Here is a 27,728-nt window from a genome sequence, read left to right as displayed (position 1 = left end):
AATCGTGCTAGTAAAAATATTGTTTTTTCAAAAGAGTGCTGTTTCCCTGTCTTTTTTCAACCTGGCTATTTTCCAGGATGAGTTCTTCTGTTATATTACACATTATAATATATATATATATATATATATATATATATATATATATATACACACACACACACACACACACACATACATATATATATTAGGGGTGCAGAAAATAATCGTTAAGCCGATGCATCGCGATGCAGCCTTGAACGATACTGCATCGATGCAGTGAAGCCCATAATCGATTTAGGGTACTCCTCTCTCCCACAGTTCACAAGTGTATAGACTGGTTTGTTCAGCCGTGCCTCCCCTCTAGGAATTTCCTTTACGATCCCAGGATTACAGCGGTCAATTGAGCAAATTACGACAATGACAGGATGTCTGCGCAAGCGCACTACGTCTCGCCACTTGTGTTTACGGAAGAGGCTGTGACAGTGCTGGGGATTGTGGGAGCTTGGTAGATGGTGGAGTAGAGGGTCTGACAGCTCTCAAACACAGTGGGGATGTCACTGCACTGAACCGTAGTAAGTCAGGAAAGGTGGCACGTTACCGAGCACATAGTGCCGGATCCAGTCTTTTCTCCTGGTTTGAGGAAGATTGTAACCTAGAGACATGTCCTCGAGCACCAGCACCCCCGAGGCCGTCAAGAAGCTGCTGGAGAATCTGAAGAGTGATCTGCGGGGCCTGTCCATGGAGTGTAAGAAGAAGTTCCCACCCGTGAAAGAGGTAGAACCATCTGACAGTCCATGACACATTTTCTGATCCCCAGTTATATGTAATACACGTGCAAGCGCACACGTACTGTTTATACTTACTGAACCAATCATCCAAATATATCTAGTAGTGATTTCTCACACATCCTGATGCTCAGTCACTCAACCTCACACATCCTGATGCCCAGTCACTCAACCTCACACATCCTGATGCCAAACTACCCAACCTCTCATATCCTGATGCCCAACCTCCTCCAATTTTTAAAAAACTGGAACTTCCACTATGTGATTAAAGTGATTAGTATGCTTGATCACATGACTCATGTATATGTGTGTATATATATATATATTTATATTTATTAGGGGTGTGCATCTTCACTGGTCTCACGATTCGATTACGATTATCCTGTCAACGATTCGATTCCGCGATGCATCACGATTACTGCCCATGATTTTCATGAACTTGTTCTATTATATATATATATATATATATATATATATATATATATATATATATATATATATATATATATATATATATATATATATATATATATAATTATGGAATAGAACAACTTTGGCTATCCCTATGATATTTATATATCATAATATAAAACAAGAAATTTTACACAAGACAAAGGAATACAAATGCGTTGATGAGCCAGCCACAATTTTAGGGGCTAGAAGTAAAATTATTGGAACCATGGCTCCCTAACAACCAGGATTTGTTAAAGGAACATAAAAAAATATATTGTTTTCCCTCCTTTGACTGTAGCTCTCTTTAGAGCCATTATCTTATTTTAACCCATTACAGTTGCTAGCCAGTGAAGCTTGGCACCTTTATACTGGATCTCCCCCATCTTTGAGCTTCTTTTTTTTTTTTTGTGTGGAAAATACTTTCAGTCTCCACTTTGTTAAAGTGATGGTAAACTCTTCCCTTTTCAAATCAGATCCGGTGTTCTATCGAGAACTCCAATACATTGAAAACTCCATTCTGACGTGATTCCATACATCTGATTGGTCTGTGTCTCAGTGAGTGATAGGATTCAAAACCAATCAGATGGGCACTGTAAATGCCTATCTTCACTATCTATTTTGCCTCCGCCTGGGGGGTTCAAGTTTTACTCCAAGGTTTACTTGGGGTGTATGCCAGAGGATCAGCTGTGCGCCCCCCAGACAGAGGCAAAAACAGATAGTAAAAATAGAAGTCACTGGAAGCGATGTCAGATTGGAGTTTGAGGAATTGGAATTCTCTACAGAACAACGGAACGTTAGTGATATTTTAGATGTTGTTTAATTCGTCATTTGTAACGAAGATGCGCTATAACTTACTTTTTAATATAGATATAAAATTAAAATAAGGACATTTAAAAATATATGGGTAGCTCACTTTTGAATCTTGTATGTATATATATATATATATATATATATATATATATATATATATATATATATATATATATATATATATATATATAGTATTGGACAGGTGCTACATAGAATAATTGATATGCAAAACAGTGAAAAGGAAGTAGATACTTCAAAATAGGAAGTTTCTAAAAGTCTAGGAAAAAACAGCATAACTGCACATAAATTAATAAAAAAGGAGAAAACAATTTGCCAAACATAAAAAAACACACTTTAATATGCTTAAATAACACACATACTAGGGATCCCTTAGTATCACATAAATGAAACCGGCTTGAAAAAATGTCTGGTGCACCAAACATAACAAAGTGATGAAATCAACTTCTCCAATTGCGAGTATTATCCACTATGTGTTGATAATCCAAAGTTAGTAAAGAAATGAGATATACGACGAATAAGTCCCAAAGGTGCCAAAAAGCCAGGTAAACCAGGCATCATCCCCACACAGAAGGTTGGAACAGATACGCAAGCATAGAAAAGAGGAGCCTTATGCATACGTGTATAAACAGGTATGACCACCGTTGAAGCGTCCTCCAATTAAACCAGTCAATATATTATTACCCGTGTCCTTTACGCAAGCGCTCCTCCTAACTTCGCTGCTGCATTTACGTGCTGCCTTCCGGGGTGATCCTGTGCATGGGGGGATCCCATGTAATTGGCAAATTAAAATACCCCGCGCTCCGCCGCCCACTTTGTAAGCCAATTTTTTTTTGTGAGCTAACGGTTTGAATTGTTGCCTAATCAGCGCTCTACCCATATGGCACTTTTGTTGTAGCTATAGTGCTAATTGGAGAAAAATTCAAACCGTTAGCTCAAAGAAAAAGTGACTTTTGAAGTGGGCGGCGGAGGGTAGGGTATTTGAATTCTATATCTGTATTAAAAAGTAAGTTATAGCACATCCTCGTTAAAACTGATTAATAAAATTCTATCCAAAATATCACTAACATTCCCGGATCTGATTTTAAAAAGGGGAAAGTTTACCACCACTTAAGTCCCTTTATATATTTTAAAGTTACTGTCATGTCACATCTTTCCCTTCTCGCCTCTAAACTATAAAATAAGAAGAACAACACTAACAAATGTGAGAAGAAAAATGGTGTTTTATGTTGTTTTTAAATGGAAAACAATTACAACAGTAGGGTTCAAAAATCAGAGTCCATCAACACCAACTGGTTACTTTCTTTCAATAATGTGGCTGTGAAAAGGACAGTGCGGCCCCACTTTATGCTACCATGAAAAGGATAGCGCGTCCCCACTAAAGTTATGCTACCATGAAACGGATAGTGCGTCCCCACTAAAGATATGCTACCATAAAAAGGATAGCGCGTCCCCACTAAAGATATGCTACCATGAAAAGGATAGCGTGGCCCCACTTTATGCTACCGTGAAAAGGATAGTGCGTCCCCACTAAAGATATGCTACCATGAAAAGGATAGCGTGGCCCCACTTTATACTACCATGAAAAGGATAGCGCGCCCCCACTAAAGATATGCTACCATGAAAAGGATAGCGTGGCCCCACTTTATGCTACCATGAAAAGGATAGTGCGTCCCCACTAAAGATATGCTACCATGAAAAGGATAGCGTGGCCCCACTTTATGCTACCATGAAAAGGATAGCGTGTCCCCACTAAAAATATGCTACCATGAAAAGGATAGTGCGTCCTCACTATAGATATGCTACCATGAAAAGGATAGCATGGCCCCACTTTATGCTACCATGAAAAGGATAGTGCGTCCCCACTAAAGATATGCTACCATGAAAAGGATAGTGCGTCCCCACTAAAGATATGCTACCATGAAGAGGATAGTGCGTCCCCACTAAAGATATGCTACCATGAAAAGGATAGAGTGGCCCCACTTTATGCTACCATGAAAAGGATAGTGCGTCCCCACTAAAGTTATGCTACTATGAAAAGGATTGCGCGGCCCCACTAAAGATATGCTACCATGAAAAGGATAGCGTGGCCCCACTTTATGCTACCATGAAAAGGATAGTGCGTCCTCACTATAGATATGCTACCATGAAAAGGATAGCGTGGCCCCACTTTATGCTACCATGAAAAGGATAGTGCGTCCCCACTAAAGATATGCTACCATGAAAAGGATAGTGCGTCCCCACTAAAGATATGCTACCATGAAAAGGATAGTGCGTCCCCACTAAAGATATGCTACCATGAAAAGGATAGTGTGTCCCCACTAAAAATATGCTACCATGAAAAGGATAGTGCGTCCCCACTAAAGATATGCTACCATGAAAAGGATAGTGTGTCCCCACTAAAGATATGCTACCATGAAGAGGATAGTGCGTCCCCACTAAAGATATGCTACCATGAAAAGGATAGCGTGGCCCCACTTTATGCTACCGTGAAAAGGATAGTGCGTCCCCACTAAAGATATGCTACCATGAAAAGGATAGCGTGGCCCCACTTTATACTACCATGAAAAGGATAGCGCGCCCCCACTAAAGATATGCTACCATGAAAAGGATAGCGTGGCCCCACTTTATGCTACCATGAAAAGGATAGTGCGTCCCCACTAAAGATATGCTACCATGAAAAGGATAGCGTGGCCCCACTTTATGCTACCATGAAAAGGATAGCGTGTCCCCACTAAAAATATGCTACCATGAAAAGGATAGTGCGTCCTCACTATAGATATGCTACCATGAAAAGGATAGCGTGGCCCCACTTTATGCTACCATGAAAAGGATAGTGCGTCCCCACTAAAGATATGCTACCATGAAGAGGATAGTGCGTCCCCACTAAAGATATGCTACCATGAAAAGGATAGCGTGGCCCCACTTTATGCTACCATGAAAAGGATAGTGCGTCCCCACTAAAGTTATGCTACTATGAAAAGGATTGCGCGGCCCCACTAAAGATATGCTACCATGAAAAGGATAGCGTGGCCCCACTTTATGCTACCATGAAAAGGATAGTGTGTCCTCACTATAGATATGCTACCATGAAAAGGATAGCGTGGCCCCACTTTATGCTACCATGAAAAGGATAGTGCGTCCCCACTAAAGATATGCTACCATGAAAAGGATAGTGTGTCCCCACTAAAAATATGCTACCATGAAAAGGATAGTGTGTCCCCACTAAAGATATGCTACCATGAAGAGGATAGTGCGTCCCCACTAAAGATATGCTACCATGAAAAGGATAGCGTGGCCCCACTTTATGCTACCATGAAAAGGATAGTGCGTCCCCACTAAAGTTATGCTACTATGAAAAGGATTGCGCGGCCCCACTAAAGTTATGCTACCATGAAAACGATAGCGCAGCCCCACTTTAGTTATGCTACAATGAAAAGGATAATGTGGCCCCATTAAAAGTTATGCTACCAAAAAAAGTATAGCGCAGCCCCACTAAAGATATGCTACCACGAAAAGGATAGCACGTCCCCACTAAAGTTATGCTACCATAAAAAGGACAGCATGTCCCCACTAAAGTTATCCTACCATGAAAAGGACAGCGCGGCCCCACTTTATGCTACCATGAAAAGGATAGCGCGTCCCCACTAAAGTTATGCTACCATAAAAAGGATAGCGCGTCCCCACTAAAGATATGCTACCATGAAAAGGATAGCGCGTCCCCACTAAAGATATGCTACCATGAAAAGGATAGCGTGGCCCCACTTTATGCTACCATGAAAAGGATAGTGCGTCCTCACTATAGATATGCTACCATGAAAAGGATAGCGTGGCCCCACTTTATGCTACCATGAAAAGGATAGCGCGTCCCCACTAAAGATATGCTACCATGAAAAGCATAGCGTGGCCCCACTTTATGCTACCATGAAAAGGATAGCGCGTCCCCACTAAAGATATGCTACCATGAAAAGCATAGCGTGGCCCCACTTTATGCTACCATGAAAAGGATAGCGCGTCCCCACTAAAGATATGCTACCATGAAAAGCATAGCGTGGCCCCACTTTATGCTACCATGAAAAGGATAGTGCGTCCTCACTATAGATATGCTACCATGAAAAGGATAGCGTGGCCCCACTTTATGCTACCATGAAAAGGATAGTGCGTCCCCACTAAAGATATGCTACCATGAAAAGGATAGTGCGTCCCCACTAAAGATATGCTACCATGAAAAGGATAGTGCGTCCCCACTAAAGATATGCTACCATGAAAAGGATAGTGCGTCCCCACTAAAGATATGCTACCATGAAAAGGATAGCGTGGCCCCACTTTATGCTACCATGAAAAGGATAGTGCGTCCCCACTAAAGTTATGCTACTATGAAAAGGATTGCGCGGCCCCACTAAAGTTATGCTACCATGAAAACGATAGCGCAGCCCCACTTTAGTTATGCTACAATGAAAAGGATAATGTGGCCCCATTAAAAGTTATGCTACCAAAAAAAGTATAGCGCAGCCCCACTAAAGATATGCTACCATGAAAAGGACAGCACGTCCCCACTAAAGTTATGCTACCATGAAAAGGACAGCGCAGCCCAACTTTATGCTACCATGAAAAGGATAGCGCGTCCCCACTAAAGTTATGCTACCATGAAAAGTATAGTGCGTCCCCACTAAAGATATGCTACCATGAAAAGGATAGCGTGGCCCCACTTTATGCTACCATGAAAAGGATAGCGCGTCCCCACTAAAGATATGCTACCATGAAAAGGATAGCGTGGCCCCACTTTATGCTACCATGAAAAGGATAGTGCGTCCTCACTATAGATATGCTACCATGAAAAGGATAGCGTGGCCCCACTTTATGCTACCATGAAAAGGATAGTGCGTCCTCACTATAGATATGCTACCATGAAAAGGATAGCGTGGCCCCACTTTATGCTACCATGAAAAGGATAGTGCGTCCTCAATATAGATATGCTACCATGAAAAGGATAGCGTGGCCCCACTTTATGCTACCATGAAAAGAATAGTGCGTCCCCACTAAAGATATGCTACCATGAAAAGGATAGTGCGTCCCCACTAAAGATATGCTACCATGAAAAGGATAGCGTGGCCCCACTTTATGCTACCATGAAAAGGATAGTGCGTCCCCACTAAAGTTATGCTACTATGAAAAGGATTGCGCGGCCCCACTAAAGTTATGCTACCATGAAAACGATAGTGCAGCCCCACTTTAGTTATGCTACAATGAAAAGGATAATGTGGCCCCATTAAAAGTTATGCTACCAAAAAAAGTATAGCGCAGCCCCACTAAAGATATGCTACCATGAAAAGGACAGCGCGGCCCCACTTTATGCTACCATGAAAAGGATAGTGCGTCCCCACTAAAGTTATGCTACCATGAAAAGTATAGTGCGTCCCCACTAAAGATATGCTACCATGAAAAGGATAGCGTGGCCCCACTTTATGCTACCATGAAAAGGATAGCGCGTCCCCACTAAAGATATGCTACCATGAAAAGGATAGTGCGTCCCCACTAAAGATATGCTACCATGAAAAGGATAGTGCGTCCCCACTAAAGATATGCTACCATGAAAAGGATAGTGCGTCCCCACTAAAGATATGCTACCATGAAAAGGATAGTGCGTCCCCACTAAAGATATGCTACCATGAAAAGGATAGTGCGTCCCCACTAAAGATATGCTACCATGAAAAGGATAGCGTGGCCCAACTTTATGCTACCATGAAAAGGATAGTGCGTCCCCACTAAAGTTATGCTACTGTGAAAAGGATTGCGCGGCCCCACTAAAGTTATGCTACCATGAAAAGTATAGTGCGTCCCCACTAAAGATATGCTACCATGAAAAGGATAGTGCGTCCCCACTAAAGATATGCTACCATGAAAAGGATAGTGTGTCCCCACTAAAGATATGCTACCATGAAAAGGATAGTGCGTCCCCACTAAAGATATGCTACCATGAAAAGGATAGCGCGTCCCCACTAAAGATATGCTACCATGAAAAGGATAGCGCGTCCCCACTAAAGTTATGCTACCATGAAAAGGATAGTGCGTCCCCACTAAAGTTATGCTACCATGAAAAGGATAGTGCGTCCCCACTAAAGATATGCTACCATGAAAAGGATAGTGCGTCCCCACTAAAGATATGCTACCATGAAAAGGATAGTGCGTCCCCACTAAAGATATGCTACCATGAAAAGGATAGCGTGGCCCAACTTTATGCTACCATGAAAAGGATAGTGCGTCCCCACTAAAGTTATGCTACTGTGAAAAGGATTGCGCGGCCCCACTAAAGTTATGCTAGCATGAAAAGGATAGCGCGGCCCCACTAAAGTTATGCTACCATGAAAAGGATAGCGCAGCCCCACTTTAGTTATGCTACAATGAAAAGGATAATGTGGCACCATTAAAAGTTATGCTACCAAAAAAAGTATAGCGCGGCCCCATTAAAGTTATGCTACCAGGAAAAGGATAGTGCGGCCACACTATCCTTTTGACAGCCACATTATTGAAAGGAATTAATATAGTGTGGTGGCACTAAGGTACCTGGCCCCACTGCTCCCGCCCTAAGTTTTTAAGGTGTCCCACAGTTCCCTTGGTGTAACTCATCCTTCCTAGTACACAACCCACCCCTTTCAGGCATCCTCGTCCTGTCCAAGATCTAGCAACAAAGCTTTGCGCACCCCAAGGGTTTCTCACAGACTGAACCCTCACTATGATCTACTGAAGGACAGTGACCTCAGGGAGGTTAAAGCTACTAATAATGCACTAGGTACTCTGGTGGGTAGCGCGTGCATAAGAGGGCGTGTGACTGATGACAGTTGCAGATTGTAGGAATTGAGCACTGTATAGCTTAAGCTGCATACATCTGGTTGAGGTTAATGCATTGTCAACGTAGACATTCCTATTGGCAAGAGTTGGGTTAACTAATCCAGTGCAGATTTTATTTACATTTATGTGTTCTGTATACAAGGGTCAAGTCCTACAAAAAAAGTGTGGGAACTCACCAAGACTTCCACCCCCTCACAATTAATATAGTTTTATACACACACAAACTTACCTACACACACTGTATTTATATGTATATAATCTATCAACTTTAGTTAATGAAAGCAAATTAAAACCAATGAAGGGTTGAATGGCTGCCTTTGGGCCTGAGGCTCCTCCTCTGTCTCAGAGTCTTACCCACTTAAGGAACAACAGTCGTATTTCTGCTGAGGATAGCTAAATGCCCCAGAGCAGGCAACATAGAAACATAAGCTCCATGTGTTTCACACAGCAGGGTGATTACATAGCAGGACCACTGACAGGCTTGCATTTAGTGTAGTAAGTGTTACTGATCATTATTAGAGGATCTCACTATCCCTCTAACCAGAGTGTGCTCCAGCTCCTCCCACCAGCAGCAGTGTTTACCAAAGTGTTTCTGTTCACTTTCTGGGGGAAACTTAGTTCCACCTGCAAAAATAGTGCAGGAACTCCGTTCCCATGCGTTCCCGCTAGACTTGACCCCTGTCTGTATAACTGGAATTGAACCCCAGAGTCACAAAGTACAGTTATTAGTTGTGAAGTGTAAATAAACACCCTTTATTAAAGAAAAATTTAAATACAACAGGGTTGATAGACGTAAGGCAAAGTGAGTTAAAAGTCCCACAGAAGATGCATTTGTCCATAGATTTGGATTTCGTAATCGCTAATGTGGGAAATCATTAACCCTGTGTACTATGTATGTGAAAAACAAAAAGAACACCCCGATTTTTCTTAACACTTGAAACATGCTACATGTGCAATTTTCTTAAAGGGATATGAAACCCACATTTTTTTCTTTCATGATTCACATAGAGCATACAATTTTAGGCAAGTTTTTAATTTACTCCTATTATCAATTTTTATTTATTCTCTTGCTATCTTTACTTAAGAAGCAAGAATGTAAAGTTTAGGAGCCGGCCCATTTTTAGTTCAGCACCTGGGTAGTGCTTGCCGATTGATGGCTTAATGTAGATAAGTAGAACTCAGTGACAAATTTTGCCAAAAGCAGATCACAACTCATTAAAGTCCAGGCATCGTGCACTAACTATTATGTGTATTGTAACAAAGCAAAAATATTTCACATTTAAATGGAAATAGATGTGGGACAGATGCTCACTGGCTGATATGGGCACCTCCTGCACCTCTACTGACTGACAGTCACAGATACCACAACCATAAAAACAGTAGTCTTTCAGCACAGGAACATTTGTTTTACATTTAAAAATGCATTCTTTTTGCAAAAATAATAATGTAATGGACAGTAACGTCAAATTACAAATGTTAAGGATTCAGATAGAGAATGCAAGTTTAAACAACTTTCCAATTTACTTATGTTACCTATTTTGCTTTGTTATCTTGGCATCCTTTGTTGAAAAGCATACCTAGGTAGGCTCAGGAGCAGTAGTGTACTACTGGGACCTAGCTGCTAATTGGTGGCTGCACATATAAGCCTCTTATCATTGGCTTGTCAGATGTATTCAGTTGTGCACTGCTGCTCCTTCAACAAAGGATAGCAAAAGAATGGAGCAAAATTGATCATTAACTGGTTCTATATGAATCATGAAAGAAACGTGTTGGGTTTCGTGTTGCTTTAATTAATTGTTTAATGTACAGTACTTGGATAATTTAAAAAAAAAAAAAAAATACTCTCCACAGAGAAAAAACTATCAAATTTCTAAGCTGTTCTATGAGATGGAACAACTAAGATTTTGACAGATATTCTACAGTTAATTAAATTAGATTTATAGGATAACACATGGGCTGGATATCACTTTGAATTCTTAGTGAATCATCACTGTTCTCATTCAGATCTTGTGCAAAGATAATTTTTTTTTTAATAAAGCCACTTTAATAAAAGGGGTTCTAATTAAAAGTACACTAGGTAAGTAATGGACACAAATAAACTAGACACGCGGCAAATTAAAGGGACACTCAAGTCAAAATTAAACTTTCATGATTCAGATAGAGCATGCAAATTTAAACAACTTCATATTTTACTTCCATAAACAAAAAGTGCACAGTCTTGATAAATTTACAATTTTTGAGTCATCAGCTCCTACTGAGCATATGCAAGAATTCACAGAATATACGTATATGCAGTTGTGATTGGCTGATGGCTGTCACATGATTTTTTTTTGTTTTAATTTGTCAGAAAAAAAAATCTATTACTCATTTGAGTTCAGACTAAGTGCTATTACATTGTCTTTTCATAATGCATTTGTTGATTATATAAATCTACTGTATTTACTGGTCTTTTAAAGTGTGTGTATGTTTCTAAAGAGATTTTTTTTAACAAAATCATCCAAGCTAAGAATTTTAACACTATACAAAAAATAAATAAAAGCATATTACTTCTACTAAAAAAACAAAACCATATTACCCACCTACTTTCCGGTGTTGTTGCGCTCCTATACACACAGAGTAATACTGTCAGCAACAGAAGCCATTTTTTCCAAAGTAACAAACAGCAGATGAGAATTTCTTCACAATGCCAAGCTCACAATACCAAATACTGCAATCCTTACACAACGACATATACATTACACCATTTCATAAATGTTGCTAAGCTGCCTAAAGCAAAACAAAAAAGGAATCAGCAAACAAAAAACTTCAACAAGAGGGCTTGTTAAACACAAACTAAAAAGAATAAATCTGAGAGCTGGAAAAAGTCCACCCAGGCTCAGAGCAAATAGTTAGTAGCAACCAGGAAGCTTTTCTGCAGTTCATCCTGTAGTGAGTCACTTCCTACGTTACACCTGTCTAAAGGCAACCCTGCCCTTCTTTACCTTGCAGAAAACATCACTACTGTGAACTAAATTCCCGCCCATTTTTCTCCCCTCTGAACACGTAGGACAATGCAAGTGTCTTTATTAGGATATGACAAGTTTGGCTTTAGTCAGAAAGCATCAGACAGGTAGCTGGGGTTTCTTTATTTACATTAAAAAAAAATGGAGGCTGACCGGACACATCCAGACTACTTCATTTTGAAGCCATAGAGGTTGTGGGGTTTAAATTATACTTATGTATTAAAAACAATATCAGGTTATTGTAGAAATAGTACAAATGTCCCCCTGAATTAAATGATGATGCAATATATTTCTATATAGAGGCCAGTTTTTGGATGGATTTTGCATGAATACGTTGCCAAATCTTGTCAATAGCTATTTTAAAGTACCTGTGATATAACATACCTAGGGAGTCTTAAGAGCAGCAATGCACTACTGGGAGCAGGCTGCTGATTTGCTGCACAGATATGCCTCTTGTCATTGGCTCACCCAATGTGTTCAGCTAGCTCCCAGTAGTACTTTGCTGCTCATTCAACATAAGAATACAAAAGAATGAAACAAATTTGATAGCAGAAGTATACAAGAAAGTTGTTTAAAATTGTATACTCTATCTGTATCATGAAAAAACGTTTGGTTTTAACTGTGCATGTTTTTTCAGTCGATATTGCTATCTTTAGAAGGCTGGATATACTAAGGAGCTTCATTGATTTGCTTAACCACAAAAACTTTAGTGAATGTGGAAAAACTGCCGGAACAAGTTAATGATAACATGTGGCTCTAATGAAAATGTAAAGGACCATTAAATACTTTATAATTGCATTATAAACAAGTTCATAAAAAAAATGCAATGCAGTAGAACTTACTCTCAATTTTAAATGAGTTGTAGATTTTCTTTTCAGACAAATTTCAAAATGTACTTAATTTGCCAGCCTCCTGTATCATGTGACAGCCATCAGCCAATCACAGACTCATATACAATGTGAACTTTTGCACGTGCTCAAAAGGAGTTGGTGCCTCAAAGTGTGCATATAAAAAGACGGTGCACTATTTAATAATGGAAGTAAATTGGAAAGTATCTTAAAATTGTATGCTCTATCTGAATCATGAAAGTTTAATTTTGACTTAAAGGGACAGTAAACCATAAAAAAAATGTTATATAATTCTGCACATAGTGCAGAATTATATAACATTATAATAGCGCAAACATTGTAAAACCAAATTTCACCTTTGAATTTAAAAAATAACTGCTGTTTTATAGACCCGCTCTCTGTGATCTTCTGAGCGGGTCTGTTTTTTTTCTAACAGCGCATCGGGCCAGCTGTATAGTCACAGCCTGGCCCGACCGCGCCATAGCACTAAGTGCAGCTCGCCCATGCTCTGTCAGACAGCAGGAGCGAGCTGCACTTAGTGCTATGGCGCAGTCGGGCCGGGCTGTGACTATACAGCTGGCCCGATGCACTGTTAGAAAAAAACAGACCAGCTCAGAAGATCACAGAGAGCGGGTCTGTAAAACAGCAGTTATTTTTTAAATTCAAAGGGGAAATTTGGTTTTACAATGTTTGCGCTAATATAATGTTATATAATTCTGCAGATGTCATTGTAGATCTGTGTATATCTTCTTTTATCTTTTTTTATTAAATATTTTTATACATCGATACTGGAGTTCTCTTTTTATCATCCTGACGTCTATCCTTTTACACTCAAAGTTCATCTCCTACTACAACAGTACTGCTTGGGTGGTCATGTGCACTAGGACACCATAATATTCCTAGTACGCTACATTTGCACTACAGGGTGCAATACACTCTGTGAGTATCCATTCGTAAGCATAAGCAGATATTCACCACTTGTCCATAATTGATCTGCACTAGGGGTCGCCCTCTTGTTTTCTCTCCAAATTTACAGATCTGAGCAGCCCTCAGTTCAGTGCACAGTCTGCTGGGACACTGTGAAGTTCCCAGACCGTTCACCTAGGCACTACCTCTGCCTTCCCATATTGTGAGTATGTTTGCACTTGCATTATTTCTTTTATAAAAAATTGGCTACACTAGGAGGCGCCCTTCTCTCTCTGCTCTATGCTCTAATTAGAGCATTTTTGCACTATTGACGTCAGGGCCGGATATACAGCCCAGATGTCTGTAGGCACCAAAATATGAAGCACCCTCCAGCGACTTTAACTAAAATGGCTGCCGGCAGTAAAATAAAATCCACAAAAGGGGATTGCAGTCTACCTTGCAGCAGACACAATACTTGGGGTGTGCTGGACTATTTCTGTATTTTGGTTTGTGGCCGGCTGCTTAGTCGTTTGCAACCTGTATTATGATGAGGGGATTGTAGTCTCCCCTGCAGCGGGCACAGTACTTCCGGTGTGCTGGACTATTTCTGTATTTTTGCCAGCAGTAAAATAACAGCACCACGTGTGCCGGATGTCGTGCATGCTTAATACTTGCGGCAACCTTAACAAACATGCCACGCATGCGCAGTTCTGTTACTTCACTGCCGGCAGCCATCTTAGTTAAGGTCGCTGGCTGACCAGTATTTATAATAGGCAGAGACAGGCGCCACTCTATGGAGGGAGCTGTAGGCACATGCCTACTCTGCCTTATTATAAATCCGGCCCCGATTGAAATTACAACTCCATGTTTTAACCTTGCAAAAGCATTTAACAAATAAAAGTCCCGCTCAGAGCCTCAAGCGCAGGAGAGCAGGACACAGCTAGTGTGCCTGTTGTGTGGAACTAGCTAACTGGATACTTCCTGCTCAGGACTAATACGCAGATATAGCATAAAACTCTGCTTTCACAAGTGCAGTTACTGAAAGAGACTGGGGTAGAAAGGTCAAAATTGAAATGTGTATAGTGCATTTCAAAATTAAAAAGAAGCATTTTTGCAATAGACTTCCATTAGCAAAACTGCTTCTAGTAAAAGCTATCACTGTTTTATCACTGTACATATCCTTTGAGGGCCCCTGCAACAATTTGTTACTGAAGTTACTGGCAATTTGTGTGGTCTGGTATCTTGCTCGCTTTAGGAAGCTTAGAGAACCACAGTAATAATTTATCTAAAATAAAGAAGGCATATAAAATCACCATAATCATTTTATCATCAAAGTCATTTGCATAGCTTAAGTTACTGACTGCTGCATCCCTTGGAGATGGACTTTGTAAGACACTTGGTGTTAGGTTTCCGTACGGTGTAATTTCACTTTGCAATTGCTTCTGTCATGTGGATATGACTCTGCAATATAGGTGACTGATTATAAGGCTCATGCATATTCTGTGTAAATATAACACTGTGCTCATGACAGTGTATTGGCAAGCAGTGTTTGTCTTTTTATTGCATGATCGTATTTGTAAACGTTTGATGTAAACAATCCTTTTATAGACAAACTGTATTTTTCACTTGTTTCCATACTTTTTATTGCCCACATATGTTTAAAGTGGCATATGATTCTATTTGTATTTTTTTTTTAAATCTACAATAAATGTAATGTTTTACATATTTTGAAAGATATTTTGTTTTCTTTGGCGCTGTCTATATTAATTTTTTAATGTTTGTTAAATAAATTATCATTAAATTAATGTCTTTTAAATTATCCAGATTTATTTGTGTTTTGGACAGCTTCAAGGGAATTTTCCTTACATGATTCATATAGAGCATACAATGTTAAACAACTTTCCAATTTACTTCATTCTCTTTGTATACTTTGTTGAAGGAGCAAAAATCTACTATTGGGAACTAGCTGAACACATTAGGTGAGTCAATGATTAGAGGCATATATGTGCAGCCACCAATCAGCAGCTAGTTCCCAGTAGTGCATTGATGTCCTTGAGCTTGCCTAGGTATGTTTTTCAACAAAGGATACAAAGAAAACAAATACAATTAGATAACACTGGATAGTTGTTTAAAATGACTTGCTCTATCTGAATCATAAAAGTGTGTTTCTATAGCAAATGTAAATTTGTAGATTAAGCATTTCTTGTTTAAAAATCAGGTTAAACACTTTTACCTTGATCTTTTTTTTTTCTTTTCTTTTCTTTTTCTAAATAAAATATTTTCATACGTTTAAATGGTGCACTTTGATATGAATAATAATAGTTTTGTTTAATCTCCATTTAATGTGTATTAATCACTACAATATGTAATTTTTTTCTAAAATAAAATGTACGTCCATTAGCTATACTCTAGCCACTTGTCAAACAATCTATCAATAAGACATAAGTGCATATGCCATAAATGCTGGGGCCATTCTATCCCTATCACTGTGGAAGTCCAGAGAAACCATGCACTTTTAATATTTTTTTAACTTGTTTTATCGACACAACTTGGGGTTTTTCAACATAACTTGTTTTGTAGACAAAACAAAATTGTTTTTTTTAAACAAAACAAGTAGTTTGATAAAGATTGTTTTTAAACTCAGATTGTTACATTTACCTGACTAGATTTCATTCAGGAAATGTTACAGTGATGGAGCAAACTGATTGAAGGAAAGCAGCACACCCAGGCTGTCACAGCAGCCTGCAACCGTCTACCTAATCTTACCAGCAGCCAGAACAAGGACTTTTTTTCAAAACTGAGTGCCTGTCTGGGGACATTTATCTTGCCTTCATATTTGTTATCCTGTCCCTTTAATTAAGTGGTTATTTGGCTGCCCTTTAAACACTTGGAGCCTGGAACCCTCTCTCTGTCTTTTCCTATTGTGTCTATATATATATTTCCCATAGACCGCAATGTAAAGGCACTTTTTCATGCCGTTTTTTTATTCTAGCACCCTACTTCCACCAATTTTAAAGCCCCAAAATTGCCTAGTGCATTTTTTTTATTAAAAACAAAAACTATAATGCCCTCTATTTTGAGGGCATTTGTGGCACTTTTAGAAAATTAACCAGAAATCGGATCGCAGGTTCATTTTCTGAGCTCAGGGTAGCAATAACCAGCCACTTATAAAGGTTAGTTAATTATCAGGCGCCCAAAAAATGGCCAAATTTGCCAGTTTGCGGGAGCGCAATAATTTTATGTGCCACATGTAATCTAGCTCAAAGTGTTTACTGTCCCTTTAAATATGTAACATTATAATGTGGGCAAAAGTACTCACATAGGCCTAGGTTACAAGTGAAGCTTTACAGATAGCACAAGATGAGGTTTTAAAATCACTAGCCCATGCTAATTGGAGCTTATGGAAGCGCGCTCTTGTGAGCGCAATGCTTCTTAGCAATGTGAACGTGAGCTTGTGTTCTCATTGTGCTTTACTTGTAATACCGGATCACATTAGTATGCAAGCGATATCTTATTCTATAGCAACAGAACATAAATATCAGACAAGTTTTAACTTTTTTTTTTTTTTTAAACAAATTCACATCCTTTTTACTGCTATAATGTTTTATTGGCCAAACTCCATCCTCCATTTGCATTATTTGGAGGAACCAGTCTAGACTTTAGTCCACAGACAAGGCTAGTCACTGTCATAAAGTTAGTATAAAGTAAATTTTGCAGTTGTTATCTGATAAATCCAATTAGGGAGGGATATGTAGCAAAGTTAGCCTTGAAAAGTCAGCAGGGTGCATTAAAGGGACACTGAACCCAAATTTTTTCTTTCGTGATTCAGATAGAGCATGCAATTTTAAGCAACTTTCTAATTTACTCCTATTATAAAATTTTCTTCATTCACTTGGTTTCTTTATTTGAAAAGCAAGAATGTAAGTTTAGATGCCGGCCCATTTTCGGTGAACAACCTGGGTTGTTCTTGCTGATTGATGGATTGATTTAACTGACCAATAAACAAGTGCTGAACCAAAAAAATAACTTAGATGCAAATAAAGATAGCAAGAGAACAAAGAAAAATTGATAATAGGAGTAAATTAGAAAGTTGCTTAAAATTGCATGCTCTATCTGAATCACTAAAGAAAAAATTTGGGTTCAGTGTCCCTTTAAGCATTTCAAGTTCAGAAATGCTCAATTTTCAGAACTAAATTACATACAAAGTGGGAAAATAAATAAAGTATAATGCAAAGCTGTTTCTTTACACATAACATTTTATTTGAAAATCTCAAGTTGTTTATTGTCCTTTTAAATTAACATAGATATTGACATTGAAACATAGATATTGACGGCAGATAAGAGCCATAGGCCCAGCAAGTCTGCTCGACCTTACCTAACAGTATAAACTTATCTAGTCCGTAGGATAGCCCTATGCTTGTCCCATGCATTTTTAAAGTCCCCCACAGTGTTTGTTGCTACTACCTCTTGAGGAAGTTTATTCCATAAATCAATCACTCTTTCTGTAAAGAAGTGCTTCCTCAAATTACTCCTGAATCTACTACCCTTTAGATAGAAACATAGAATGAAATAGAATGGAATGAAAAGCTGGATTTCCCCCCCTCTTCCCCCTGGAAATAATAGTTAAATGAATATTTGTTTAAAGGGAACTAATTAAAGGGACGGTCTAGTCAAAATTAAACTTTCATGATACAGCAAAGTTGTTTTGTTCTCTTGGTATTCTTTTTTAAAAGCTTAAAGGGATACTGAACCTAAATTGTTTATTTTGTGATTCAGAAAGAGCAACTTTCTAATTTACTCCTATTATCAAATGTCCTTCATTCTCTTGGTATCTTTATTTGAAAAGCAAGAATGTAAGTTTAGATGCCGGCCCATTTTTGGTGAACAACCTGGGTTGTTCTTGCTGATTGGTATATAAATTCACCCCCAATAAACAAGTGCTGTCCAGTGTACTAAACCAAAAATTGGCTAGCTCCTTAGCTTAGATGCCTTCTTTTTCAAATAAAGATAGCAAGAGAGCGAAGAAAAATTGATAATAGGAGTAAATTAGAAAGTTGCTTAAAATTGCATGCTCTGTCTGAATCATGAAAGAACAAATTTGGGTTCAGTTTCCCTTTAACCTAGGTCGTCTCTAACTTATTTTTAAACCATTGAAAGCTGTCTCTTATCTCAGTGCATTTTGACAGTTTTTCACAGTTCGACAACGCTAGTTCAGGCGTGTCTAATAGATAACATTATGCTCACTCCCGTGGAGTTATTAAGGAGTCAGCAATGGTTGGCTAAAACGCAAGTCTGTCAAAAGCACTGAGCTAAGGGGGCAGTCTGCAGAGGCTTAGATACAAGGTAATCACTGAGGTAATAAGTATATTAAAAACAGTGTTGGCTATGCAAAACTGGGGAATAATAAAGGGATTATCTATCTTTAAAAATAATTTAAAAAAATCAAGTAAACTGAAACTGAAAGAGGCAAAAGATGCAGAAACAAAGTTGGGGTAAAGAGAAGGAAGGGTGAAAAGGACTTGGGAAATATAGGAATAGGAAGTAAAAAAGAAAGTAATTAAAGGGGCAGTAAACTTACAAACTAATGTTAAATAATTCTGCACAGCGGATGCGCTGTGGAAAAACCAGACCCACTCAGTAGAGCAAAGAGCAGCATTCTGGTAAAAGGAGCTTTTACATACAATTTAATGTATAAAGCTGCTCTTTGCTCTACTGAGTGGGTCTGGTTTTTCCACAGCGCATCCGGCAACACTGTTTAGTCACAGTGTGCCCGGTCGCGCCATTAAAATTAATGTAGCTCGCTCCCGCTCTGGTCTAGTAGCAGGAGTGAGCTACATTAATTTTAATGGCGCGACCGGGCACACTGACTAAACAGTGTTGCCGGATGCGCTGTGGAAAAACCCACTCAGTAGAGCAAAGAGCAGCATTCTGGTAAAAGGAGCTTTTATATATAATTTATTTGCAATAATTTAATGTATAAAGCTGCCGGTAAGCTAATGTTATATAATTCTGCACTATGTTTAGTTTGTACGCTTACTGCCCCTTTAAAGAGAGGGAAAGAGAAACACAATAGGAAAAGACAAAGAGAGATGGTTCCAGGCTCCAAGTGTTTAAAGGGCAGCCAGATAACCACTTCATTGAAGGGACAGGATAACAGATATGAAGGCAAGATAAATCTGCCCAGACCGGCACACAGTTCTGAATAAAAATTCTTGTTCTGGCTGTTAAGATTAGCTAGAAGGTTGCAGGCTGCTTTCCCTTTCAATCAGTTTGCTCCATCACTGTAACACTTCCTGAATTAAATCTAGTCAGGTAAATGTAACAATCTGAGCGTAAAAACAATCTTCATCAAACAACTTATGTCAACAAAACAAGTTAAAAAAAAAATATTAAAAGTGCATGGCCTACGTATATCATAGCATCAACAACCTGAAACACACTTGCAAACACAAACCTGGAATGTATCCTGCCATTGGTCCTCACACACACAGCAGCTCTGGGGGACCATTGGTCCTCACACACACAGCAGCTCTGGGGGACCATTGGTCCTCACACACACAGCAGCTCTGGGGGACCATTGGTCCTCACACACACAGCAGCTCTGGGGGACCATTGGTCCTCACACACACAGCAGCTCTGGGGGACCATTGGTCCTCACACACACAGCAGCTCTGGGGGACCATTGGTCCTCACACACACAGCAGCTCTGGGGGACCATTGGTCCTCACACACACAGCAGCTCTGGGGGACCATTGGTCCTCACACACACAGCAGCTCTGGGGGACCATTGGTCCTCACACACACAGCAGCTCTGGGGGACCATTGGTCCTCACACACACACAGCAGCTCTGGGGGACCATTGGTCCTCACACACACACAGCAGCTCTGGGGGACCATTGGTCCTCACACACACACAGCAGCTCTGGGGGACCATTGGTCCTCACACACACACAGCAGCTCTGGGGGACCATTGGTCCTCACACACACAGCAGCTCTGGGGGACCATTGGTCCTCACACACACAGCAGCTCTGGGGGACCATTGGTCCTCACACACACAGCAGCTCTGGGGGACCATTGGTCCTCACACACACAGCAGCTCTGGGGGACCATTGGTCCTCACACACACAGCAGCTCTGGGGGACCATTGGTCCTCACACACACAGCAGCTCTGGGGGACCATTGGTCCTCACACACACAGCAGCTCTGGGGGACCATTGGTCCTCACACACACAGCAGCTCTGGGGGACCATTGGTCCTCACACACACAGCAGCTCTGGGGGACCATTGGTCCTCACACACACAGCAGCTCTGGGGGACCATTGGTCCTCACACACACAGCAGCTCTGGGGGACCACTGGTCCTCACACACACAGCAGCTCTGGGGGACCACTGGTCCTCACACAAAGCAGCTCTGGGGGACCACTGGTCCTCACACAAAGCAGCTCTGGGGGACCACTGGACCTCACACACACAGCAGATCTGGCAGACCACTGGACTTCACACACACAGCAGCTCTGGGGGGCCACTGGACCTCACACACAGCAGCTCTGGGGGGCCACTGGACCTCACACACAGCAGCTCTGGGGGGCCACTGGACCTCACACACAGCAGCTCTGGGGGGCCACTGGACCTCACACACAGCAGCTCTGGGGGGCCACTGGACCTCACACACAGCAGCTCTGGGGGGCCACTGGACCTCACACACAGCAGCTCTGGGGGGCCACTGGACCTCACACACAGCAGCTCTGGGGGGCCACTGGACCTCACACACAGCAGCTCTGGGGGGCCACTGGACCTCACACACAGCAGCTCTGGGGGGCCACTGGACCTCACACACAGCAGCTCTGGGGGGCCACTGGACCTCACACACAGCAGCTCTGGGGGACCACTGGACCTCACACACAACAGGTCTGGGGGACCACTGGACCTCACACACGACAAATGCTCTGGGGGGCCACTGGACCTCACACACAGCAGCTCTGGGGGGCCACTGGACCTCACACACAGCAGCTCTGGGAGGCCACTAGACCTCCCACACATAATAGCTTGGTGGACAACTGGCCCTCACACATTGTAGCTTGGTGGAGCACTGGCCCTCACACATTGTAGCTTGGTGGAGCACTGGTCCTCACACATTGTAGCTTGGGGTACCACTGGCCCTGTATGTATGTATGTATGTATGTATTTATTGAGTACTTGTAAAGCGTGGCTAATCATCCGTAAGGGTCTCAAGGCGCTACTCATTTTATCAACCTCGGAAGCATGAAAGGCTGAGTGGACCTCGCCGGGGAACGAACCTGCAACCCTTGGGTTGCTACAGAGCTCAGCCACAGTGGCCCTCACACATAATAGCTTGGGGGAGCACTGGCCCTCACACATAGTAGCTTGGTGGAGCACTGGCCCTCACACATAGTAGCTTGGGGTACCACTAGGGTTGCCACCTCAGCCATGTTTTCCTGGACACTTATGAGTTACACATGCTGCAGGGTGTGCAGGGAGGAACATGTATTGTGTTTCTGGACAGCACTATTCCTATTACCCCCTGTACACCCTGCAGCATGTGTAACTTATAATGGTTCTGTATTTTAAGGGACGGGTGGCAACCCTAGGTACCACTGGCCCTCACACATAGTAGCTTGGGGTACCACTGGCCCTCACACATAGCAATCCACTATCCCTCACGCACAGATACCATAGAATTTCATTGTACCTCACACACAGGTGACCAGAAGTTTCACTGTCCCTCACACACAGATGACCATGGATTTCATTGTCAGTAGCTCTGACTGGAGCACTGGAAATCCCACACCCCTCAACGCAGCTGCCCTGCGGATCCCCCACTTCTCACACACAGTTACCCTGGGAGTCTCGTGTCACTGACAGGAAACAACACTAGAAAGCCCATGTCCCTCCCACAAAGCAACCCTAGATACCTTAATGAAACTTACAATCTCTCTCGGCTTTCTTAGTCTTCTTGAAAGACCGGTGCCTTGCCCGGAATCTCTCACCCGCTCATTTAAGAGGTGACTACAGGGTAGATTTAGGGCACCACCGCCGCACCTTCTACTGCACAAGAGGGGAGGGTAGACGGTGGAGGGTCCGTGTCAGCGTATTGATGATGCATAGGTCCTGGCAAGAGGTCGGTGTGTGGGCAAATGCGCTGGGTGCTGATGAATGGTGTCGCGGATTAATGACGCTCTAGAGTGTATGGCAGATGTTGCAGCATGGCGACTGTGATACTGAGTGAGGCAGAGAAGGTGTACATTCTGCACGGGGTTCAGGTGAGCACCCAGGGATACAACTTCTGCGTTGTGTGACAATTTAATGTCTGAAACAAACTACCCTCCACTGAATGTATATTTTAATTGGAGTATGTGAAATTAATGTTCAGAGGGCCAGACTGGTGGTGGAAGTATTAAACGAGCAGCCTCAGTGAAAAAGTAAAATAAATATTTAATTGTTTAGCTGAATTATTAAGAATCAATTAACCCTGTTCGGTAATGCTTTGCTTAATTTGTATAATATATAGAAGGTTATTTACTAAAGTGCTAGCTTTATATATATAATGTAACAAGCCTTTTATGAAGGAAATTGATTCAAAATGTAATGGGATATGTTAGAGACTATTGAGAACAATTTTAGGAACAATAATCTTTGTGGTGTAAAATTTAATTAACCCTTTAACTACCAAAATAGTTTCTGGAACCAAACATAACAGCCCGGAACTGCACCTTCCCAGAAAACCAGATACATCAAATTCACCAATCACACATTGCTACATGTAATGATTGTAATCAGCCACAAATCATCCACAGAAACCACATTATGATATCTGTTCCGGACTTCATTAAAAGTGATGGAACGGCACCTTCCCAAAAACATATACAGACCAAATTCACTAGCCACACATAACTAGATGAAATACGTGTAATCAACCACAAACCATCCATAGAAACCATGTTTCAATACCTGTTCTGGCCTGTAATACGCTTTTTCATGAGAAGTGACAGAACGGCACCTTCCCAGCAAACCAGATACATCCAATTCACCAGTCACATATGACTAAATGTATAAAGTGTAATCAGCCACAAACCATCCACAGAAACCACATTATGATATCTGTTCCGGCCTGTAATACGCTTTTCTTGAAAATTGACAGAACAGCACCTTCCCAGCAACATATACTGACCAAATTCACCAGCTCTACATAACTAGATGTGATAAGGGTAATCAATCACAAATGATCCACAGAAACCACATTCCAATACCTGTTCCTGCCGCTAATACGCTTTTTCAAGAAAAGTGACAGAACGACACCTTCCCAGCAACATATACAGACCAGATTCACCATCAGTAGCTATGGATTCAGCCACTTAGAAAAAATGAGGCAGGCACTACTCGAGGTGTAAAATATGATGAAATATTTATTCTGTAAACCACAAAAAGTAAAGTTGTGGAGGCTTAAAAACATTCCAGCAAGATACAGACTCACAGACAAAAGAGGGACAGACGGCCTGACGCGTTTCGCGCCCCCTAGTGGCGCTTAATCATAGGCTAAGTTGATTGAAGCTGGATAAGCCTTATATACACACAAGAATTAACCCTTTTCCCACCAACAATAAAAATATGAAACATAAGATATACTTATACATTGTAAGGCAATTGAACCAAGGACACATGTACCCAGAGAGAGAGACAAATAATACCACAACTCAAAAATTAGCAAAAAACAGAGAATCAATCAATCATAAATAATAATAATAATAATTATAGATATGGGAATTACATAAGAGCACAGTAGAACATAGATAAAATATCTAATGTACATAGGCATGATTCCTTCTGCAAAAAATTCTACACATAAATTGAACATAGAGAAAATGGCCATAGACCTAATAATTCAAAACATATTATCTAATATATCAGAATAGATTTAATGGGGCCTGTTAGATAATAGAATCTAATTGTCAATAAAAAATGTTGATATCACATTCCTTGTTCATACCATTTGCTATTCTGGTATGTAAATTTTAGGATCCAATAAAGTTCTTTTCTATCCAAGATTTTATTTTTATTGCCACCTCTTGGGGGTAGTACAGCTCTATCTATAATTTGTATTGACATATCTGCTATATGACTAAAATGATAATAATTAAAATGATTGGCCTTCTGAATCAACAAAATAATTTTTGACATCTCTGGTATGTTCCCCATATCTGGTTCTTGCCTCTTGTGACGTTTTACCGACGTACTGACTCTTACATAAATTACAAGTAAGTAAGTAAACCACATATGTAGTCCTACAATTAGCATAAAAGTCTATCTTGTAGGTTTTGTCATCGTAGGTAGAAGTAAAGCTATTTCCAACTCTTATGTTGGTACAAGTGGTGCATTGCCTGCTACCACATTTAAAATTGCCCTTTTTGGACAGCCAACATGAACGATTTTGGTGATCCTTTGATGTAACCACACTAGGAGATAATGATCTAGCTAAAGTTTTAGGCTTTCTAGAGACAAATCTACAATTATCAACAAGTGGTTTTAAGACAGGGTCACCCATTAGTAAGTGAAGGTGTTTCTTAAGTATATTAACTATACTAGTAAATTGTGATGTGTTTCTGTAGAGAATACAACAGATTCTCCTGATATGTTTGTTTCAGACCGCTGATTTCTATCAGACCTGTAATTTTGAGTTTTTACATATTGTCTACATTTTTCCAAAAGGTTTGGGTTGTATCCTCTCTTAATGAGTCTATCTTTAAGTTCCAAGGATTGTTCCTCAAATATATTATCAGACTTCGTATTCCTACGCAGTCTAATAAATTGGCCCTTGGGTATAGCTTTAATTAAGTGACCCGGGTGTTGAGAGCTGGCATGCAGAATGGCATTTCCAGCAGTATTCTTTCTATAAGTTTTTGTCATGATCAAACCGCCAGCGGTGTACAGTGTGAGATCCAAAAAATGAATTTCTTTTTTTTGGATTACTGCAGATATTACATCCCTTTATACTAGTATTCCTCAGTACCTTGGCATTAAGGCAGTTGATTTTCTTTTTGGACAGGGAATGTGGGCTAGAAAATTCAGTTAGATTGTACATAGGTGATGTTTTGAGATTTCTGCTAACGCATAACTTTTTTTCTTTTGACAGAGAGTTCTATCTGCAAATACGGGGAACGGCCATGGGGGCAAAATTTGCCCCGGCTTTTGCTAACATCTTTGTTGCTTGGTGGGAGCTAATGTATGTTTACTCCCCCACCAACCCCTGGTGTGAGCGGATAGAACTCTTCGTCAGGTATATAGATGATCTGCTTCTGGTGGTGCGCAGTGATAAGGATGCAAAACTTTTACATGACCTGTTACTTTATTTCAGTACCAACGATATGGGTTTGAAATTTACAGGTGAAATGAATGATAAAGAAATTCATTTTTTGGATCTCACACTGTACACCGCTGGTGGTTTGATCATGACAAAAACTTATAGAAAGAGTACTGCTGGAAATACTATTCTGCATGCCAGCTCTCAACACCCAGGTCACTTAATTAAAGCCATATCCAAGGGCCAATTTATCAGACTGCCTAGGAATACGAAGTCTGATAATGTATTTGAGGAACAATCCTTGGAACTTAAAAATAGACTCGTTAAGAGAGGATACAACCCAAACCTTTTGGAAAAATGTAGACAATATGTAAAAACTCAAAATTACAGGTCTGATAGAAATCAGCGGTCTGAAACAAACATATCAGGAGAATCTGTTATATTCTCTACAGAATACACATCACAATTTACTAGTATAGTTAATATACTTAAGAAACACCTTCACTTACTAATGGTTGACCCTGTCTTAAAACCACTTGTTGATAATTGTACATTTGTCTCTAGAAAGCCTAAAACTTTAGCTAGATCATTATCCCCTAGTGTGGTTACATCAAAGGATCACCAAAATCGTTCATGTTGGCTGTCCAAAAAGGGCAATTTTAAATGTGGTGGCAGGCAATGCACCACTTGTACCAACATAAGAGTTGGAAATAGCTTTACTTCTACCTACGATGACAAAACCTACAAGATAGACTTTTATGCTAATTGTAGGACCACATATGTGGTTTACTTACTTGTAATTTATGTAAGAGTCAGTACGTCGGTAAAACGTCACGAGAGGCAAGAACCATATATGGGGAACATACCAGAGATGTCAAAAATGATTTTGTTGATTCAGCAGTGGCCAATCATTTTAATTATTATCATTTTAGTCATATAGCAGATATGTCAATACAAATTATAGATAGAGCTGTACTACCCCCAAGAGGTGGCAATAAAAATAAAATCTTGGATAGAAAAGAAATTTATTGGATTCTAAAATTACCAGAATACCAAATGGTATGAACAAGGAATGTGATATCAACTTTTTTATTGCCAATTAGATTCTAGCATATATATATATATATATATATATATATATATATATATATATACACTCTTTTATTATCTAACAGGCCCCATTAAATCTATTCTGATATCATATTAGATAATATGTTTTGAATTATTAGGTCTATGGCCATTTTCTCTATGTTCAATTTATGTGTAGAATTTTTTGCAGAAGGAATCATGCCTATGTACATCAGATATTTTATCTATGTTCTACTGCGCTCTTATGTCATTCCCTTATCTATAATTATTATTATTATTTATTTATGATTGATTCTCTGTTTTTTGCTAATTTTTGAGTTGTGGTATTATTTGTCTCTCTCTCTCTCGGTACATATGTCCTTGGTTCAATTGCCTTACAATGTATAAGTATATCTTTTTTTTTATATTTTTATTGTTGGTGTGGAAAGGGTTAATTCTTATGTGTATATAAGGCTTTTCTAGCTTCCATCAACTTAGCCTATGATTAAGCGCCACTAGGGGGCGCGAAACGCGTCAGGCCGTCTGTTGTCTGTGAGTCTGTATCTTGCTGGAATGTTTTTAAGCCTCCACAACTTTACTTTTGGTGGTTCACAGAATAAATATTTCATCATATTTTACACCCCGAGTAGTGCCTGCCTCATTTCTTCTAAGTGTGCTTCGTTTTGGGACTGA

The 27,728-nt window shown here is 40.2% G+C and overlaps 2 protein-coding genes across 6 annotated transcripts in view; one reads left to right on the top strand and one right to left on the bottom strand.

Annotated features, from left to right (window-relative positions):
• The window catches only part of ZDHHC3 (zinc finger DHHC-type palmitoyltransferase 3), a 161,695-nt gene extending 138,910 nt beyond the window's left edge, over window positions 1-22,785 (bottom strand). For 2 of the 4 annotated variants that reach the window (XR_008402552.1, XM_053714464.1), the window contains exon 1: window positions 22,600-22,784. The gene's annotated coding sequence lies outside the window, so the exon portion shown is untranslated. Of the gene's footprint in view, window positions 1-11,473; window positions 11,771-22,599 lie in introns of those variants that run through there. The other 2 variants (XM_053714466.1, XM_053714465.1) reach the window with 2 other exon arrangements.
• The window catches only part of EXOSC7 (exosome component 7), a 105,488-nt gene continuing 100,518 nt past the window's right edge, over window positions 22,759-27,728 (top strand). The window contains exon 1 of one of the 2 annotated variants that reach the window (XM_053714468.1): window positions 22,759-22,932. In XM_053714468.1, the coding sequence (XP_053570443.1) occupies window positions 22,876-22,932 (57 nt within the window). In that variant the 5' untranslated portion in view covers window positions 22,759-22,875. The remainder of the gene's footprint in view (window positions 22,933-27,728) is intronic. The other variant, XM_053714467.1, reaches the window with a different exon arrangement.

The sequence above is a fragment of the Bombina bombina genome, chromosome 5 (genome assembly GCF_027579735.1).
Source record: "Bombina bombina isolate aBomBom1 chromosome 5, aBomBom1.pri, whole genome shotgun sequence".
Taxonomy (NCBI): Eukaryota; Metazoa; Chordata; class Amphibia; order Anura; family Bombinatoridae; genus Bombina; species Bombina bombina.
This window is presented reverse-complemented; position numbering and strand designations above follow the sequence as displayed.